This window comes from Typopeltis vanoorti, chromosome 1, assembly GCF_054136105.1.
Source record: "Typopeltis vanoorti isolate ZY-2024b chromosome 1, IOZ_Tvanoo_1.0, whole genome shotgun sequence".
In the NCBI taxonomy this organism is placed as follows: domain Eukaryota; kingdom Metazoa; phylum Arthropoda; class Arachnida; order Uropygi; family Thelyphonidae; genus Typopeltis; species Typopeltis vanoorti.
This window is the reverse complement of record NC_143549.1, coordinates 186,021,345-186,041,617: the sequence shown is the minus strand read 5'-3', so window position 1 is coordinate 186,041,617 and position 20,273 is coordinate 186,021,345. Positions and strand designations below refer to the sequence as shown.

The 20,273-nt window shown below is 35.9% G+C and overlaps 1 protein-coding gene across 1 annotated transcript in view; it reads right to left on the bottom strand.

Annotated features, from left to right (window-relative positions):
• The window catches only part of roq (RING finger and CCCH-type zinc finger domain-containing protein roquin), a 504,568-nt gene that overhangs the window by 151,760 nt on the left and 332,535 nt on the right, over positions 1–20,273 (bottom strand). Inside the window, exon 14 of the mRNA XM_090405434.1 lies at positions 19,956–20,088. Within this exon, the coding sequence (XP_090261560.1) occupies positions 19,956–20,088 (133 nt within the window). The remainder of the gene's footprint in view (positions 1–19,955; positions 20,089–20,273) is intronic.

Sequence of the window (20,273 nt, the reverse complement as noted above, 5' to 3'; positions counted from 1 at the left end):
TATGTGTGAAGGTGTGTTGCCAGTATAGTGTGTGAGAGAGCTTTGGCCAAATGTTTAGCTAGTTTGTATGTGGGGGAATCAATGCCATTCACTATGGAACGTAATGGCACATTTTCCTTATGTATTTTTGGGAGTCCATAAATACGGGGGGGGGGGGGGGGGGGTATGGAGTTAAATGGTTTTAATTTGTTAGTGATTTCCACAGGCCAAGAAGTAACCTTCTTAAGGAGCCTGTGGAGTTTTCTAATTTGTGAGTTGGTGGGATTGTACTTGATAGGGAGGTAAGATGCTGAAGATATTATGATACGAATTGAACGTGGGATATGACACCTTCCAAACCACATCACCAATGATATTAGACTGGATGTGGCTTGTGTTCTGACCAAAGCTAAACCACCAAAAGCCAACATGTCCAGTAAGGAAATTAAATCTCTACTAGAATTAAAGAAAAACAAGGAAATAATAATCACCAAAGCTGATAAAGGGAACACCACAGTATTGCTTAACCAAAAGGATTACACAGGTAAGCTGAGAGCTCTATAGTTAGATCAGGCTACTTACCTCCCTATCGAGTACAATCCCACCAACTCACAAATTAGAAAACTCCACAGGCTCCTTAAGAAGGTCACTTCTTGGCCTGTGGAAATCACTAACAAATTAAAACCATTTAACTCCATAGCCCCCTCCCCCATATTTATGGACTCCCAAAAATACATAAGGAAAATGTGCCACCATTACGTCCCATAGTGGATGGCATTGGTCCCCCCCCACACACATACTAAATATTTGGCCAAAGCTCTCTCACACTATACTGGCAACACACCTTCACACATAAAAAACTCAGCCCACTTCAAAGCCAGCATAGAAAGCCTTACACTCAAACACACTGACGTAATGGTCAGTTTTCATGTCTCCTCCTTATTCACAAATGTCCCACTCAAAGAATCCTTAGAGCTAATCCAAGCTAAATTTCCTCCCGATATCCCAGCCCTATTTCAGTTCACAATGAACTCGGGCTATTTTGTTTGGCAAGGAAAATTCTACAAACAAATAGAGGGGTCAGCCATGGGTTCTCCACTCTCCCCACCCTTGGCCAACTTTTATATGGAGACTTTTGAAGAGAAAGCCTTAAACTCTGCCCCACAAAACCCAACCATCTGGCTTCGCTATGTTGATGATGTGTTCGCTATTTGGCCACATGGCTCCGATGCACTCCTCTCTTTCCTAACACATTTAAACAACCAACACCCCAGAATGAAATTCACCCTGGAAGAGGAAAAAAACAACTGCCTTCCTTTCTTAGACATACTAGTCACCTGCCAGCCTGATGGAACCTTGGTTTTCTCAGTCTATAGAAAACCCACACATACAGGCAGATACATTCACCAACAATCCCACCACTCCTCCTCGCAACAATATGGAGTCATTAAGACACTACACTACACAACAGGGCTAAACTTATCTGTTCAAATGACAATGCCCTAACCACAGAACTAAACCACATTCTCGACACTTTCTCAGCCAATGGCTACCCACCCTCCCCCCAAAAATATTGAAAACAGCAAACCCCCCCCACACACACACACAACAAGGATTACTCTAAATCCATCACCATACCCTATATCCGAGGCACCTCGGAAAAAATTACAAAAATCCTAAAAAAACATGACAACTTCCTTGTTACAGGCCATATAAAAAATTGGCATCCCTTATCCGCTCTACTAAAGACCAACCTCCCCCACTAGACCTACCTGGTGTATACCAGGTCCCTTGCAGCTGTAAGCTGTCCTACTTTGGCCAAACAGGCAGGACAGCAAATATCAGAATTTCAGAACACAAGGACTACATCCGGTTTCACCAATACAGCCACTCTGGTCTTGCTGACCATGTGCTGGATACCTGCCATAGAATACGGTGGAAGAAAGCCACGATCATACACCGTAGTAAATACAAATATGAAAGGCTTTTCATGGAATCGCCTTCAGCCCTAAGAAACAATCCAAACCTCAACAAATTTGGCTGCATGAGACTGCCTCAAATTTGGGAAACCTACATCAGAAGACCTTCAGCCCAATCGCCCAAGAATACCAACATTGCCTGCTAGGGGGCACCATCAGGACTTTAGGAGAAATAATAGCTTCCTGCTTCTTCCTCACTTACTGTTTGTTGTGCCTACGTGCACGTGTCTTGTTCTTGAGTTCTTTGAAAATGCAACATGACGTTGCCAAAATATTGAAGTATATTAAAATTTATTTTAATGTACGTCCTAGTTTACGTTGTAATTTCCTTAAATTATTTAGTAAAAATGCATAACCAACATCTAAGCCTTTCCACGAGAATTAAGAAATTCATAAGAAAGAGAAAATACATTTACAGTACTGTATTTATCGATACCATAAGTTTACATCTGTCTGGCAGTACACTGTACATGTTATATGTATTACTAACAAGAGACATAAAAAATGAAAAGATAATGTGAAAAAGAAATTTACATTTATTTACAGGTATGACGATTCATGCATCGATAATGAAGAAGTAGCAAAATGATTGCTTTATGGTAGCCTATACACTAATGAATGAATCATCATAAAATTTATTTTATGCTAATTAATTAGTAACAGTTAGTTTGATGCGGCTATGGTTTAATACTTCATCTTTACATTTCTCTTTATTTTATTTTTTCAAAATAAAATAAAATCTCATGAAATTAAAAAAAAATTTTTTTTTTTTGCACCCACTTCACCTTACAAGACTCTTAACATGAATGGTATATACTACCACTTCCATTCATTGAACTTTAGTTATTCCTTCCTTACTTACTTACTTAGTTATTCCTTACTCAATTGGCATTCTCTATGACTCCTTCCATAAAAAAGAGAGGGAACATGCACATTCATCATATCTGACACTGCATGCCAGAATTACAAATACTCGACTCTTCCTCTGGTTCTAAAATTACTTGCTTCACTTGTTGCTTTCATTTTTCTGCATTTACTGCTCTCATAATTCTGATGAACACACCAACCTGTGAATATTAATTTCAAAATTCCAATCCTTTCTAATTACTAAACTAATGAGGTCATCTTCCTTGAAGACTTGATAATTCAAACTGGTGCCCCTTCTCTAACTTAAGAGAGCAAGCCAGAAGATAAGCAAAATTCTCTGCTGTCAATTTTTTTAAGATCGTCTGCAGCATATAAAGTTGCCTGTAGATTTTCCCTACTTTGAAGAGACTGGTAGAACTTTTAAGATCAGCCTTGAAGAACACAAGAACTACATCTGCAACCATTTGTAAGGTTAATCAGGACTGGCAGACCATGTTCTGGAAATTCCTCCACTCAGGATTAAATGGAACAAAGATTACTTTGCCACATAGTAGTTGCTACAGGTCGCAGGCTATTTTTAGAATCAGCATCAGCAATGAAACATGTATGGCTAATCTCAGTAAGTATGGCTGCATTAATTTGCAAAAGATATGGACAGTCATTCAAAGATCACATTAAGTCTGAAATTTCTCAGGGTTAACTTTGTTGTCATCTGGTCCCCCAGAGGATGTTTTGTATAGGACATCAGTTCTATTCATTTACATAGCATCTATGTTCCAACCACAATTGTAATGATACTAGTTAGAAAATAGCAAAATATTAATAACTTCAGTAAATTAATTAGTTTTTTTTTTATTTTAAATTCTGCTTTGTTTATACTGTGAAGTACTGTTATGAATTTGTTTTATCATTACTGATAGCAGATAATTCTGCTTCTCTTCATTGATATTTTAAGTTAGAGAAGGGGCACCAATTTAAATTATCAACTTTCAGCCTTGAAGCAGATAATCTCATTATTCCAGTATTAGAAAAAGACTCTGAACTCAAACAGTCTTCAGAGAAAAATAACCATGGAGGTCAGTATGGTTATCGGGATGATGGGAGCAATAAACGCAGGAAATGAAAGCAGCAAATTAAACAAGAAAATTTTTGAGCCAGAAAGGATTCGCATATTAGTAATCTCTGTCATGGTCAGTTATGATGAATGCACATATGTTCCCTCGATTTTACAGAAGAAATAATAGGGAATGTCAATTGAGGTTTAGTAAGGAATAACTGCTAAAGTTTGATGAATGGAAATGGTATCAAATCTCTGTTGTGTTAAGGTGAAATGGATGAAATTATTTATTTATTTTTTTTTGAGATTTTGTTGCTTTTTGCCGGAGTCTATTATTGTTGATTTCTGCGAGAGACTTTTTTAACCACAGTATCGTTTTATTTATTGTGGTATCTTCCAAAGTTGATATTAGAAACTAGCAAGTTTCTTGCAAGTCCAGAAACTTGCTGAAAGATTTCTGGACAGACTTATACACAGTCCCCCCAGACTTCATTCCAAAGTAGTTGCTACAGGTGTCAAACTCTTTTTAGAATCAGCATCAGCTATGAAATACTTCCCTAAACTTAACAAGTATTAGTTGCATTAATTTGCCAAAGCAGAAATCCAGCAGATACCTACCACTATTATTAGCCTTGCCCTTTTCTCCAAAATTTTCCTATGTTCCTGGTGGGATTCGTTTCCTACTCTGCTGTTTAGATTCTCCAACAAGGATCACTTTTTCCATTTTTCTTTATGGAGCTGCCTGCTCTAATGACTCAAAATGTTTCTCCACGTTTTCCTTATGGGAATCTTTTGTATGTGACCATAGGCACAGATAAGTCCATTTTGCGGTCACAATTTCAGAAGAGTGAATAGGTGCATTGTCGTAGTAAAAAATAATCATATTTTTTGCCAAGTGTGGTAATTTTTCCTTTATTTCATTATTTAAACAATCCAGCTAAGATGCATACTACACTCCGGTAATTGTTTTGCCCTTTTCCAAGAAATCTATGAAGATTATGCCACAAGCATCCCAGAAGACGGTGGCTGTAACCTTTCTTGCTGAAGGAATGGTTTTGGCTTTCTTTGGTGCAGATCCCCCGCTTGCAAATCATTGTTTTGACTGTTCCTTAGTCTCAGGCTGGTAGTGATGAATCCATGATTCGTCCGCTGTTATGAAATGACGCAAAAATAAATCTGGATTCCATTGAAACAAGTTCAAGCTATCCCTGCAACAGTTCACATGTTGATGCTTTTGATCTAGTGTGAGCAAATGCGGCACCCACCTTGCAGATAGTTTTCTCACATGTAAACGTTCATGTAAAATATTATGTAAGTGGTCATTTGAGATGTCCACAGCCTTATCAATTTTACGCACCTCCACTCTTCCATCATCCCTCACCATATCATGAATTTTTTCAATAATTTCTGTAGTAGTGACCTCAACAGGGCATCAGGAATGTTCAGCACCATGTGCTCATATGGCCACTTCAAAAGCTACTAAACCACCTATAAGCCATTCTAATCGAAGGTGCAGACTCACCGTAATCTTTAGCAAACTTAGCTTTGGTTTCCTGAGCTGTTTTCACTTTCAAAAAGTAATGTTTAATCACTACACGAAATTCTTTCTTATCCATTTTTCACAAATCACGGTATTTTATCGATTCAAATGAACGCCAAACACAGAGTAATAGATCTATCTGACTGAAACATAGTGTGTGATCCTCCAACAGTTGCCAGTAACTAAAAATAACCTCGATACGTACTGGTGCCACCATCTCTTAGACTTTGCATGGACCTATGGTACAGCCCTTGTACATACACACATACATACATACTAACACACCACAGCTGTCATTCGATATCTTGAAATATGATCTATCACAAATTCTGTAGCAAGTCACTGGCACATCAACAGATTTCAAAGCTTCACGATTTCTTATTTTAACCGTTTTTTTTTTAAGCTATATGATTTCCAGAAAATAAGAAGACATTAATGGTAAGTCTTTTTGGGAATAAACTCTGAAAACTTAAAGTACTTATTTCTTTCTTGGGATAAAACAATAGAAGAACAAAAAGAATGTTTGAAATTCTTATTATTTCAAAAAAGGTTGTTAAGATGTTGTACTTTACTCAGTACTAGTGTCACTTCTATTTTATTGTGCAAGATGGTGGGAGAGGGAAATCAGCGTAGTGTTATTCACTATTTTAGAAACCAAAGGAGAAGAAATATAAATAAAAAATAAAGAAGTAAAGATACATGACAAGCACATGTAATGATTTGTTGCATGACCATCCAATACTCAAAGAGAAAGCACGAAACGATTTACCATGTCCAACAGCATGGACAAGTACACCACAATATAACACAATATGTCTGGTGCCAAGCATGAAGATGTTTAGGGAAGTGACTAACATCAGTTTAACAAGTTTTAACACTCCACATCTTACATTTCCTTATCATTTGCTGTATGCGGAAAGCCAGACTAAAGATTATTAACAGATAATTAAATATATAAAAAAGTATTAGTGGTGGCCAATATATGAAATAAGAACTTGGAGGATATGAACATATACAATTTTGTAGGGGTTTGTTTAAAGGTGGCATTAGGGTTGTAATTGTGTAGCATTCTATTTATTTTTTTCAATATCTCTTTAATATATGGAATGTTTTTGTTTTTTTTTTACTGTAATCCATATTATTTCCATTTTTTTTTGTGAAGAATTTTTGATGGTATTTGTGCTATAGCCACTGTTTATAAAAAATACTGGTTATAATTTGTAATTTATGTTAAAGAACTTGCGGATTTGAGCAAACCATTACTGCTCTATTTCTAAGGGTGTTAATAACTTCAAGTCGTTGGGAAGGATGGTGGTAGGAGTTTACATGCTTGTACTGGCCTGTATGTGGCAGACAGCGAAAGATAGATTGTCCAAGGGAAGACGTGTAAGTACATGTCTACTTATATCTACTAATATACAAATAAATCCAGAAATGGAAGCAGACATGAGGAAGGTGTTTAAAGTTTGGTGGCCATGTGGCCAGATAACAAAAATATTGCGAACTATATAACTTCTCATATAAGCCATACTGTGAGTTTAAAAGTAGGAATCTGGAGTATAATATTCTAAAGCTACCATATAAAAGTTGGTAATAGGAGATGAAAGTTGTATTCATGGCTGTACTTTCTTTTTGTAGGTAAAAATTATTTTGCCATATGTAGCAAACAGAACATAGCATGTGAGCAAAGGTCATAATAAAATCCAGTGGAAATTTGCCCAGCAAGAAAAGAATCATGTCACTGGTTGGGACATTTGTGAACAGGGCATGTCAAACTGTCTAATAAATCATCTTTTCAAGAACTATCTAGTAGAAGCAATGTCTAAATGTATTCCAAGGGTCAGAAGGTTAAATAAGGTAGGTGTGAAATGGATGAATAGAGAGATTAAGCATGCGATACACAGAAGAAGAGCATTATGGAGCCAGCATAAGAGAAGTGGTGATAACCATTTCTATGAGGATTACAAAGACCAGGCAAGGCAGGTGACTTTGGTAAGGGTAGCAAAAGTGAGGTATGAACAGCAGTTTAATGAAGCCAAAAAAGAATCCTATTTGATGAATAGCATGAATTTGCTAAAGGGAGGTTATGTTTTAGTAATCTACTTACTCATTTCAGTGACTGCTTCCTTGGACAGAGGAGAAGAGAGGGATACACAGTAATATACTTAGATTTCGCAAAGGCTTTTGATAGATTACTGCATGATAAGTTGATAGTCAAACTAGAGCGGATAGGATTGGATATTAGATTAGTGCATTGGATCGGAAACTGGCTATCTGATAGGTATCAGCAAGTTGTGTATTGGGGTGGGGAGCAATATCCAGGAAAAGGAAAGTCATTAGCAGTGTGTCTCAGGGGTCTGTTTTAGGGCCATTACTGTTTAACTTGTATATTAATGATATTGGTGAAGATTTCGATGGAGATATTTAGTTGTTTGCAGATGGTGCAAAGTTGGGACGAACCATGAAGAGTAGAGAAGATGTTGTGGCCTTACAAGAAGACTTGAATGAATTCAGCGATTGGGCACGAGAATGGGGATGCGAGTTCAATGTAGCAAAATGTAAGGTTTTAAAATTTGGGAAACAAAGATGGAATGCAGAATTTATGCTTGATGAAGATATACTGTTGGAGGTGGAGAAAATAGATCTTGAGGTAACAGTGGATAATAATCTGAAATTTAGGGGACACATTGCCAAAATTGTGAACACAACACAAAGACTTCTGGGCATGATGCAGGGGACACTGACTTTTAGAAGTAGGGAGATTCTTGTTCCATTGTATAAGGCTTTGATTAGGCCACACATGAACTACTGTGCCCAGATTTGGTCATCTGGTTTTCAGAAGGACGAACAGATGTTGGAAAGAGTCCAGAGGTGACTGACTAAGGTAGTTTCTGACCTCTGAAATGTCGAATTTGAGGAAAGATTGAGTAGATGCAATTTACAGAGTCTGGTGGATAGGAGGAAGAGGGGAAATATGATAGAGACCTATAAGTTAGTAAGGGGTTGTTATAGGATCAATGTTAGAGAACCAGAGGTCATCCCTGGAAACTGCATAAAGAGTGAGAAGTGAGCAGGAGAGTGAGAAGCAGGTTTTTTGCATGCAGAGTTGTGAATGATTGGAATGCCTTGCCTGAAAGTGGGGTGTCTGCAGAGAATTTGAGTGTTTAAAGCACGGTATGATGAGCTATACGTATGATAAAAGGACCTCCTAGATGAGTCTTTGACTCCATGGGGGGGTCTTGGGTAATAATAATCTGTAGTAACTGTAGTAACATTTTATTTATCATCATACAGAGTATTTACATATATACAATAAAGTATACTATTATATTTTCTGTTCAGTACAAAATGTAGAGTACAGTGATTTTTTTTTATATAAATGTACATAATTTTTTTTTCAATATCATAGCTTATTATTATACAGCCAATTTACATATACACAATTTTTTTCTTTTCAATATCAGTATCTTCATTATTGTTATACACCTTAATGACTGTTTTGTTACATAATCTGCAGTCTTTGATTATGTGGATTATGTGTAGATGAATGAGGCAAATTAATCCCACCTACTTCAAAGCTTGGGTTAGCTTTTATGAAGAGAGTGGGATTAGCCTTCACTGTTTATGTTGTTTTTACTGTTTATGTATAGGATGTAGGTATATTTTCCAAAGTTTGTGTGTTTAATGTGCTGTGGTTATCTATGTGTTTTAAATTTCTTGGTAGGTTGTTGAGTTGTGTGGGTATCTGATGTGATCTCACAAAAGAACCGTATAAGTTGTTGAAGGGTGTAGGGATGTAGAGGGTTGTTGTAGGTTGTGTTATGTGATATTGTCTCTGTTGATTCGATAGGTGATGTTGAAATAATTCCTTATTAATGTTATGTAGTGTTTCAGGTTTTTAATGCTCAGGATTCTGTGTGTCACCATGTGCTGGTTGGATATTGGTTGTTGCATGTAAGGTGTCCAAATCACTGTTGACACAATTTTTCTGTGTAATGTTTCTAATTTTGTTTGGTGGCTGTTTGATGTGTTTGCATAGACTGTTATGTCGTATCTGAGTAGGGATTTGCAGATACTGTGATATAGGAGGTTTTTTTTTTTTTTTTTTTTTTTATATCAGATGGAATAATGTCTTTTACTTGGAAGAGTTTTGCTGCGATGATCTGGAGTTTGGTATGTAGGTATTCTATATGTTTTGTCCATTTAAGGTGGCAATCTATGTAGAGATCAAGGTATTTTGTATGTGTTACAGGTATGATTTCAGGACACTAGCAGGTTTTTATATTGTTAATGCAGTGGTATGTGTGACAGTGTATCGATATTGGTGCAGGGCGCATGATTCTTGGGTTGTATGTTATACATCTGTGTTTGGGTGCCATTAATTAGAATTGCGTTTTGGTAGAAGTATGTTGTGATTTCATTTAGGTCTTGTTGTGCTTTAGAGAGAGCCGTGTTGATGTCTGTGTGGATTGCTAAAAGTGCGTTGTCATCTGCATACTGAAATATTTGACTTCTTATGGCCATGTTATGAACATTGTTAATGTATATGTTGAATAGAGTAGATTGGGTGATAATATGGCACCTTGAGGAACACCGTGTTTTATTTGTATACCCTGGCTGCGACATGTACCTATTTTTGTTACTTGTGTTCTGTTTGAGAGGTAGTTCCTAAACCATGTATGCAGTGTTCCTCTTATACATATTGAGTATAGTTTGGTGAGTAGTATGTCGTGTTGAAGTGTATCAAATGCTTTGGTTAATTATGCCTTTTTTAAAGGTACTTTCATGGGCATTGCTGCACAAAATTGGCCACTGGCATTCTCCTTTTTTCAAATCAGAAGTAAAGTAACTACGACTCAACATCTCTATACAGCATTTCAAATCAACTTCTTATCTATTTTGCTCATTCAATCTACCTCTGTTTTTTACAGCCTTCCCCATACTGTTTCTCGAATAGGTACAATTACCACTACTTTTTAAGAAACTTGTTAACTGATTCTTTCTTTCTTTATCTTTAACTTCGAAAGAGAATCAAAAATACGATGAATGGAATTGATAAACAGGAAACATTAAAATAGATGGCACTTCTGTGGGTACAAAATAATTAGCAATAAATACATTGTGAGAGAGGATATGAAAGGAGTGTTGGTAATGATGATAATAATAATAATAATAATCTTTGCTGAGTGTGATGTTCTTAATTTTGTTTATCAAGTATTTTTTTTATTTTTTTTATTTTATTTTATTTTTTTTTATATAGGAGTGGGAATAACCTCCCAACTCTGAGTGTCGATGCTAATTTCTTGGCTAGGTGATAATTAGGATTATCTATGCCATCAACTATCAGCTGAAGTGGCACAATATGTTTATGTATTTTAAGATCATAAATTCTTGGAGCTCATGTGTAACATCTTATCAACCATATCTGATGGCCATGAAAGGAAAGATTTAAGTAGTTTAATAGTTTTTCTTTTTAATCCTGTCAGCTGGGTTATAGTTCACAAGTTGATATTAACTGATGGCAACACATCAGTTAGTCTCTGATGTGTTGCCATCAGAGACTAACTGATTCATTTGATAAAGGCAAGTTGACCTGTTTAAAAAGACAGTAGCATTACCTTTGCTGCCTTCGTGATAACACCCTGATTTGCTTTTCACAGCTGTGATGTTATTTTTCCCTACCAGAGGTCAGGCCAATGGTGTTAATTATTGACCAAATCAGTAATACTTTCAATGTTTGTTATGTGTATGCTTGTTTCTATATACGTACATATATATATATATACGTACATATATATATATATATATATATATATATACTCCAAATGATCTTAACACGAAGGTCAAAACACTGGTTAATTATCTTTTATATTAAGCTAAAGTGATTAATCTAAAATAGTAGTTATCCCTATAATTTTATTATAATATATTCCTCCCATCATGATTTAGATTTCCTGACTCTGAACTAGATCTCACACAATGAATAATTTCTCCCAACTCCTGATATCCAACGCATTTAAGTGCAGGCTATCCCTCTCACATAAATCTATCCTTCTCTCTAACTCATTCCACACATCTAAGAACTTTTAACTATTCCTTCTACACAGCCTATACATCAAATCATTTGCAATCATATCTGGTAAAAGACCAACAACTTTCACTATCACTCTTTATCCAACACTCCTTTCATATCCTCTCTCACAATGTACTTATTGCTAATTATTTTGTGTACCTACAGAAGTGTGATCTATTTTAATGTTTCCTGTTTATCAATTCCATTCATCATATTTTTGATTCTCTTTCAAAGTTAAAGAAGGAGTCAATTAACAAGTTTCTTGAAAAGCAGGAGTAATTGTACCCATTCGAGAAACAGTATGGGGAAGGCTGTAAAAAACAGAGGTAGATCGAATGAGGAAAGAAGATAAGAAGTAGATTAGAGATGTTGAGTAGTGGTTGCTTTACTTCTGATTAGAAAAAAGAAGGAGAATGCCAGTGGCCAATTTTGTGCAGCAATGCCCATGAAAGCACCTTTAAAAAAGGCATAATGCACAATGAGATCAGCTATGAGGTAGACTGCTGACTTCTGTATAGAATCAAGATTTCTAAGAGATATCTTCAGCACATCACACAAATGTGGGAACAATATTTTAAGATTCATTGGATTCTGAATTTATAAAGTGCTAGGAGCTAAACAGGAGAGAAGTAGTATTTTGAATGAAAAAGAATGCGCAGTTTTTTTTATAGGCTGAGGATTAATATAATATGTTCATGCTAGAATAAGCTGGATGTGAAAATTAGTCCACTGATCTTGAATGGAAATATGAAGGTTATCAAAAGTAAGCGGGAGCAATGTGGGATCTTTCTTCCAGATAATACGACAGGACTGTATTTTGACAGCATAGAAATTCCCTAAGTTGTTTTCATCCCACCATCTTATCAGTGCTGGAGTATCCAGGGTTCTGTGCCTCCTGGATACTCCGGCACTGATAAGAAATCTGATTAGAAGCCAGCAATCTAATAATTAATCTAATAATCACAAAGGGCAGGAGGGAGATCATAATTCCCAAATGCCTTAGAAATATGAAGAGTGACCACATTAGTTTCTCCCAATTTTTCCATGGCCTGTGTCCAAAGATGGGTAAGATTAGTGAGGTTTGCTGGTTGCTGATACTCTCTCCATCACAAATGAGAGTACAGAGGTGCAAAAAAATGTGGTAATAGTTTCAGGGCTGACTTTTATCTCCTTTTTGGGAGAGATAGGCTGGATAAAGGCTTCCATACTGCTGGGTAGATGCTAGACAAATATGACAGCTTATATAGATGATACAGAACAGATGCTAATTCCAGAGCACAAGTTTCAAAGAAAACTAGAGAGATACTACTGACTCCTGGAGGACAAGGAATCTGTAGTATCAAGACTGATTAAGCTTTTTTGTGATGGCCTACTGGTAAATGACCAGAGGAAGCATGCAGTGAGAAGTTTGTGGCATTGCAGGTGATCTTACTTGGTTGTCCACACAAGAGATGGAAGAAAAGACTAATGCTGAGAGGTCTGTCTTTTCTTTGGGTGATGTTACCATGGTAACACATCCAGAGATGCCTACATTCCAAGACTGAAGGACACTTAAGTAGAATACAGGATTATAATTCCATGTATTTCTGAACCTACAGGCAGAATTCTGAAGTTTCACCTGAATTATTCTTATCAGCATAGTGTGTTATGTATGATAATTGCATGTTTTTCTTTTGGCTGATTTGCCTGTTTCTTGGATGAAAAAACCTGCTACCTCTGTGTGAGACCAGCTAACCCACCTTCAAACGAAAAGCCTAATAAAGGTTCTTTGTGTCCTAGACATGACTTGAATTCAGGACTTTCCAACTAAAAAATATCATCAAAACTGACACTGAACTCCAGCTCTTTACATTTATTATTTTTTTTTTATAAGGCTAAGACTTGATTTTAAGAGGCCCCTGGATATAAAAGAAATCTCATACTTTCCCATTGTATTTGCCACACATATTCCTGACTAATGTGTGTGTGCATACACATACACACACACACAAAAAAACATTATACAACATCTCTTTGAAGGTTCTATTTAATTTGAATGCTAATATTTAACAAATAAATTGCTTTATTTGCTGCATTTTTAAAAAACTTTATTTTCACTTAGCTGATGTCAAATCATAGAACAATTTAGCATTAGCTAACAGTACTACAACCACAAAAGCAAACAATTTGTGATTAGACTAATGCTTATTTATTTAAATAATGATGAAAAGTTACAATTTTCATTAAACAAGCAAACTGTTCCATATTCAATGTGTAATAACACAACTGAATGTATAATCCCATCTAGGACACAAAGAACTTTTATCAGGGCTTTGTATATGAATATAACAGTATTACAATCCCCCCCAATGGTATCTCCATCTTGGCATGGTGGTGGGTCTTGTGTGCTTCGATAACTACGAGAGCTATGCCAGTGGTAGTACAACTACCAGAAGGGCCAACCAAGCTGGACAGATCTTCATGGGGAAGGAGCCAGACTAAGAGAGACAACTAGGAGAAGGAAACTCGATACAAATTCTGGTAGTGGGCAGAAGCAACTACTAGTATTGGCCTGAGGCTAAAGATAATTGATGTTGGAAAGGTTCATAACCGGAAACTTACAAGCCAGACCAATTTATAGGACTAATGTGATTTAGAGGACTAAGGTTGTAACACTGCGATTTGGAAAGCAAGGGGAAAACTACCACATTAATATCCCTAGAAAAAGGAACACGGAAACTAGAAACAATCAAAATGTGATTGGCAATGGAGCCTCCATGAGAGGAGTCATGCCTGGCAGGGGAAGAAATTGGGCTTCTCAAGTCATAAACCAGCGAAACCCTGATAGAGACAGTAAGAAAAACTTCAAAACATCAAAAAGGAAGTAAAGAGGCTTAATATAGACATACTGGGAATATGTAAAACAAGATGGCAAGATCAAGGTGATTTCTGGAGCGATGACTAGGATAACATTCTCAGGAAGAGAGAAAGTAAAAGCAGGAGTAGCAATAATACTCAAGAAACACTTAGGCAAAAAAGTAACCATAACATCTCACACACAGTGACAGAATCATGGCAACTAGAACCAATATGAACCAGTAAACCAAAACATAATGGTCTATATTCCTACAACTGGACAGAGAGAAGATGAAGGAATAGCTGAAATGTGTGAGCAAATTGAAGATATATATATATATATATGGAACATATTCAAAATGTGACAGCACAATAAGAGACAACACAATAATAATGAGAGACTGGAACACAATCGTATGAGAAAGAAAGGAGGATAACACTGGAGGAAAATTTGGCTTAGGACAGAGAAATGACAGAGGACAATATCTAATAGATTTCTATAAACAGAAGGAATTAATAATCACAAGCACAATATTCCAAACAGAAAAAAAGATACACGTGAAAGGCACCCAGAGACACAAATAGATACCAAATTGATAATATAATGGTTAAAGCAAGATTTAAAAACCAAGTCAAATTTAGTAAAGCATTCCCATGACAGATTGGATAGAGACCACAACCTTGTATTAATGAAAATAAAATTAAAAAAAAAAAAAAGAAAAAAAAATATCAACATATTGGAACTAAAATATGAAATACAATTCCAGGAAACCACCAAAAAACTAACACAACAAAATGCAAAAGAAAATACAAACAATAACAATAAGTGGAATCAAATAAAAGACAATATCCTAAAAGCGAGCAACAAAATACAAGAAAACTATGGATAACTGAAGAAATATTAGATTTAATGGAGAAAAGGAGGCAATACAAGATTACAGAAAAAGTAGAATACAAAGAAAAACACAAGAAATTAAAAAAAATCTGATAACAAGAAAATGTAAGAAAGCAAAAGAAAAATACCTCCACAAAGAATGTAAGAAGACAGAATTGTTTAATAAAGGAAATCTAGAAACAGCTTATAATCAAATAACAAAAATGAGCAACAAACTGAAAAAGGCCACACATAATAATACCTTAAGAGATGAGAATGGTCAACTAATTATTTATTCTGAAGAAATATTACAAGAATGGAAAAAATAACTTGAACACCTGTATCAAAGAGAACAGGAAGAAGAAAATTATACAGAATCTGAAGACAATAGTGGACCATCAGTAATAAAAATACGAGTTTGAAAAAGCACTTAAAGACTTAAGCCAAAAGAAAAGTCCAGGAATCGATAACATCCCCTGTAAAGCCCCTCAAATTTGGATGAGGAAACAAAAAATGATACATTTGAACTAATAGCTAAAATATATGAAAACGGAGATCTCCCAGAACACTTCGCAAAATCCCTGATAATACCAATCCCCAAGAAAGCAAATGCTCCCCAATGTAACCAATATAGAACAATAGCTCTAATTACATATTAGCAAAATCCTATTAAAAATAATACAAAACCAAATATACAGGCTGGTTCAAAATTCCACGTACAAACTTTTAGGGGAAGTAGAGAACATCAAAACCATATTCACATAGGAAAGCATGACCGGAAATGTCACCCGAAAGTAACAGGTGGCGCTGTTCGCCAGCGCTCCAGGCGAACAATTGGGGCTTCTTCATTCAAGCTTTCGACGTCGTACGAAGAACATTCATCACTTTACGAATGCTGAGATGGCAGACACGCACCTCGTTTACAGGTTAGCTGATGGTAATGGACAAGCCGCTGTACGAATGTATCACGAAAGGTACCCAAACAGACGTGTACCGCAACACCAAATGATTGCACATTTGCATCAGAATTTGTGTGACTATGGATCATTCAGGGATCACAGGCATGATAATGGGTGGTCATGATTGACGCAAAATCCTGCCATGGAAGAGGAGGTGGTTGCATGTGATGGACAATAATCCAGAGACAAGCACACATGCCTAAGGGTCCACCACACCCAGACCCCACCACACCCAGTGCACACGTTGCCTCTGCTATAGGAGTATCTCGATCCAGTGCATTGCGTTTTGCACTCCGAGTCCTCGCATCCATTTCATCTGCAACGTTATTGATGGCCGAAGATTATCCTCGACATGTGGAATTTGCACAGTAGTTTCTGCAAAAAAGTGCCCTAGATCCGAATTTTCAAACTTGTGTTTTGTTCACGGATGAAGCTTCATTTACCCATGAAGGGGGATCTTCAATCACCACAATGCTCATGTGTGGGACCAGGAGAACTCACACGCTGTACAATCATATGCTGCACAACAACACTTCGCCATTAATGTATGGGCAGGTATCCTCGCTGACTATTTAGTCAGCCCATATCTGTTATCACCTCAACTGAACTCCCAGAAGTATCGGACCTTTCTGGAAGAAGTTCTGCCGGATTTACTGAACAATGTTCCAATGACTGTGCATTGGCAGATGTGGTTCCAACATGATGGGAGTCCAGCCCATTTTGTCATTTCTGTGTATTTGGACAGATCCTTTGGGGCTCTGGATTGGGTGTGGTGGACTCGTCGCATGGCCCCCATGCTCACCTGATTTACTGAGCATTGATTTCTTTCTGTGGGGGAACCCTTAAAGCCATGGTGTACGAAACGCCTGTTGCCTCTGACATGGACCTTGTGGCAAGAATCGGCATCGGCACTGCTAATATCCGGGAAACTCCAGGTATTTTCAAAAATGTACGGCAATCAATGCATCATCGGTGTCAGGCATGCATCGCTACTAATGGTCGTAACTTTGAGCACCTGATGTGAAACCATATTATGTAATCCAACTACTATTGAACTGTTCAGTTATGCCTAATAAAGTTTTTTACACTACCTACTGCCTTGTGTTATTTCTGTATCTTTGTGTCCCTGTTAGTCCCTTCAGGTGGCGTTTCCGGTCATGATTTCCTATGTGAATATGGTTGATTTTGATGTTCTCTATCTCCCCTCAGAGTTTGTAAGTGGAATTTTGAACCACCCTGTATAAAAGAAAAGATTCACAACTAGAGGAAGACCAATATGGATTCAGGAAAGGAAAATTAACGAGAGAAGCAATACTAAGCATGAAAACTATAATCGAAAAAAGAATGGAGCTAAACCAAAAAACATATACACCTAATTCTCCATTTACACAGTTGATTGGTTCCAGATAAAAACCATGTAACAAAAAATACAGTGCATATGAAAAAATAGAATGGTTCCAGATGTGAAAACTTGATAGGAACAATAAGTTATTTTCAAACAACACATGAAAAATCATTGAATAAAACTATTTAATTTTATAATGGAATATATTTTTTTTAATTTTAAATACTTATTTAAAGTATATACATATGCATCTTTCTTAAATAAAATAGTGTATCGCTAATAAAACAGAAATTGGAAAAGGCCCAAATACACCTGTGCACATGGTTATTAGTTAAATTTTAATCACCAACACTTTCTGACAGTAGCCACATTCTTTGTGTCAGAGTAGAATTAAATCACTTCCATCAATTGGCTTTTCCAATACTTTGGCTGTCCTGTTCATACTGCAATAGCAAAATGTTTTGTTCAGTAAAAGGAACTAAATTAGGACTAATTTCCAATAATTCTGAAGGTTGGTTTTTTTTTTATCATGAACTCTGTAATTAATTGTTGAGATCCTATTTTGACTAGATCTTTGTATAATCCTTCATATCGCACCATACATGACTTCAATTCATGCTTAAACTGTTCAGCTCGTTCGATATTTGGATCATGTGTAAGAAAATGACTTTGCAATTTACTAGCCATTTGAAGAAGCCCTTCTTTAATTAATCCTGAAGTGAGTAGAATCTCTTCATCACTAACAGCCTTGAACAACCATCAATTCTTCAATATCTGAAGACGAAAAATCAAATCCTTCTCCACCAACTGCATGTGCTAAACTGGTGATATTGGGATATTTAGTTGTATGCAAAGGTATAGGTTGAACCGTGTTAAATTAAAATATACCATGTAAAAATAGAATTGCTTTTGTTTTTGCAACCATGTTATTTCAAAATCAAGTAAAAAAAAAGCCAGGTAAAAAGAAAACCAGTTGTATATGCTTCATGGGTTTAGAAAAAGCATTCCACAAAGTTAATTGGAAGATGACGTGGAATACTATGAAGGAAAGTAACATTGACTATAAGGACAGAAGAGTAATCAAACAGATATATGCAAGACAAATGGATACATAAGAACAAATAATAAAGAAGGAACTGTACATATTAGATGTGGAGTAAAAACACGGGTGCATATTATCACCCTTGCTCTTCAACATCATCTTCATCATTAAATTCCTGCCATGCACACCCTCAAGGGGTGTACAGGGGAACAGGAGATATTAGAAGACTGGAGGCATTTGAAATGTGTGTGGTGTTGGAGACGAATGCAAAAGATAAATGGACAGACAAAAAATCTAATAAAGTGCTTAAGGAAGTAAATGAACCCAGAACACAGATAAAGACATTAATAACAAGAAGAAACAGATGGATTGGGCATATCTTACGACATGAAAGTCTGATGAGAAGAATAATGGAAGGCAAAATCAAAGGAAAAAGACAAAGAAAAAGACCAAGGTAAAGATACTTTGATCAAATAAAACAAAGCACTAGACTAAAAACATACTACGAAATAAAGAGGAAAGCAAACAGAAGAGAAGAATGGAAGGAAATGTTGCTGAGCAACCAGTCATAAGACTGATGCAATAGAACAAGTATTACAACCACAGAAGCAAACAATCTGTGACTAGATTAAATAGAGAACTTTTTCCTCAGTTACCATTTTCAACATCACACAAGTAAACTGCATGTTCAGTGTATTAAAAAAACTAAGCTTTACTATTTTCCATTTTTAGTTTAATGCTTAATATCTACTATATAATAATAATGAACAGCAAGAAAATAAACTAACCAGAAAGTAGTGTTCATGGTAGAGAGATAAACAATATGGTGGGTAAGAAGCTTCAAGGAGTTGACCACATGCAGTGATGGTCCAAGTATGCCTGCTATATATAACATGGCAGAATTATTTCTTTAAATTAAAGATGCCAAGAAATTATATTATTGTCTTAATCCTTTATACAAATGTAAGCTGATAACGGTTGTGCATGAAGTATCTTTCATGACTGGGCTACTTGTATATAGAAGCTAATAATTTCACATCAAATGCCTTAGTAACCCATAATGCAAAGCACACATCTTCCCATATACATTATGGAAATGGCCACTACCCAGACTGGTTTCAACTATCATTGAGGTCTCATCAGTGGGAGCCAAACCCAGAGGGGACAAGAATTATTTCTTGTCAGCATATACTTGACTTTCTGTAAACAAACAATTAATAAGGACATCTTTACTGATTATATATATGTATATATAAATGTTTGCATAAACCACACATTTCATTTTCATTTTATTTTCGAAAATAAAAAGTTTTATTTTCAAAAATAAAAAGTTTTTAATTAGAGACACAATAATACCATAATTAAATTATAAAATTAAACTCAATTTTTCATCATTTATTTGCACCTGTTTTGTGTTGAAACATCAGATGAAGACTGGACAGATTCTACAGCTACAGGTACCACAACAGAAGTGGATTCCACAACTGGAATATACTGATCTGGCAAAGCAGGTATAAGAGCTACAGGTACTGCAAATCCTATAAATATTATTTCAGGTTAATAAAAACACAATAATAATGACACTTTCACAACAAATACTGTATATTTGAAATCACTAATTAAATGGAAGTGTAATATTGTAACATATCAAAAATGAATTATGCATGTATAGAGACTGAAAAATTAAACGAGATATAAAAAAAAAATATATTTAACTCTGTAA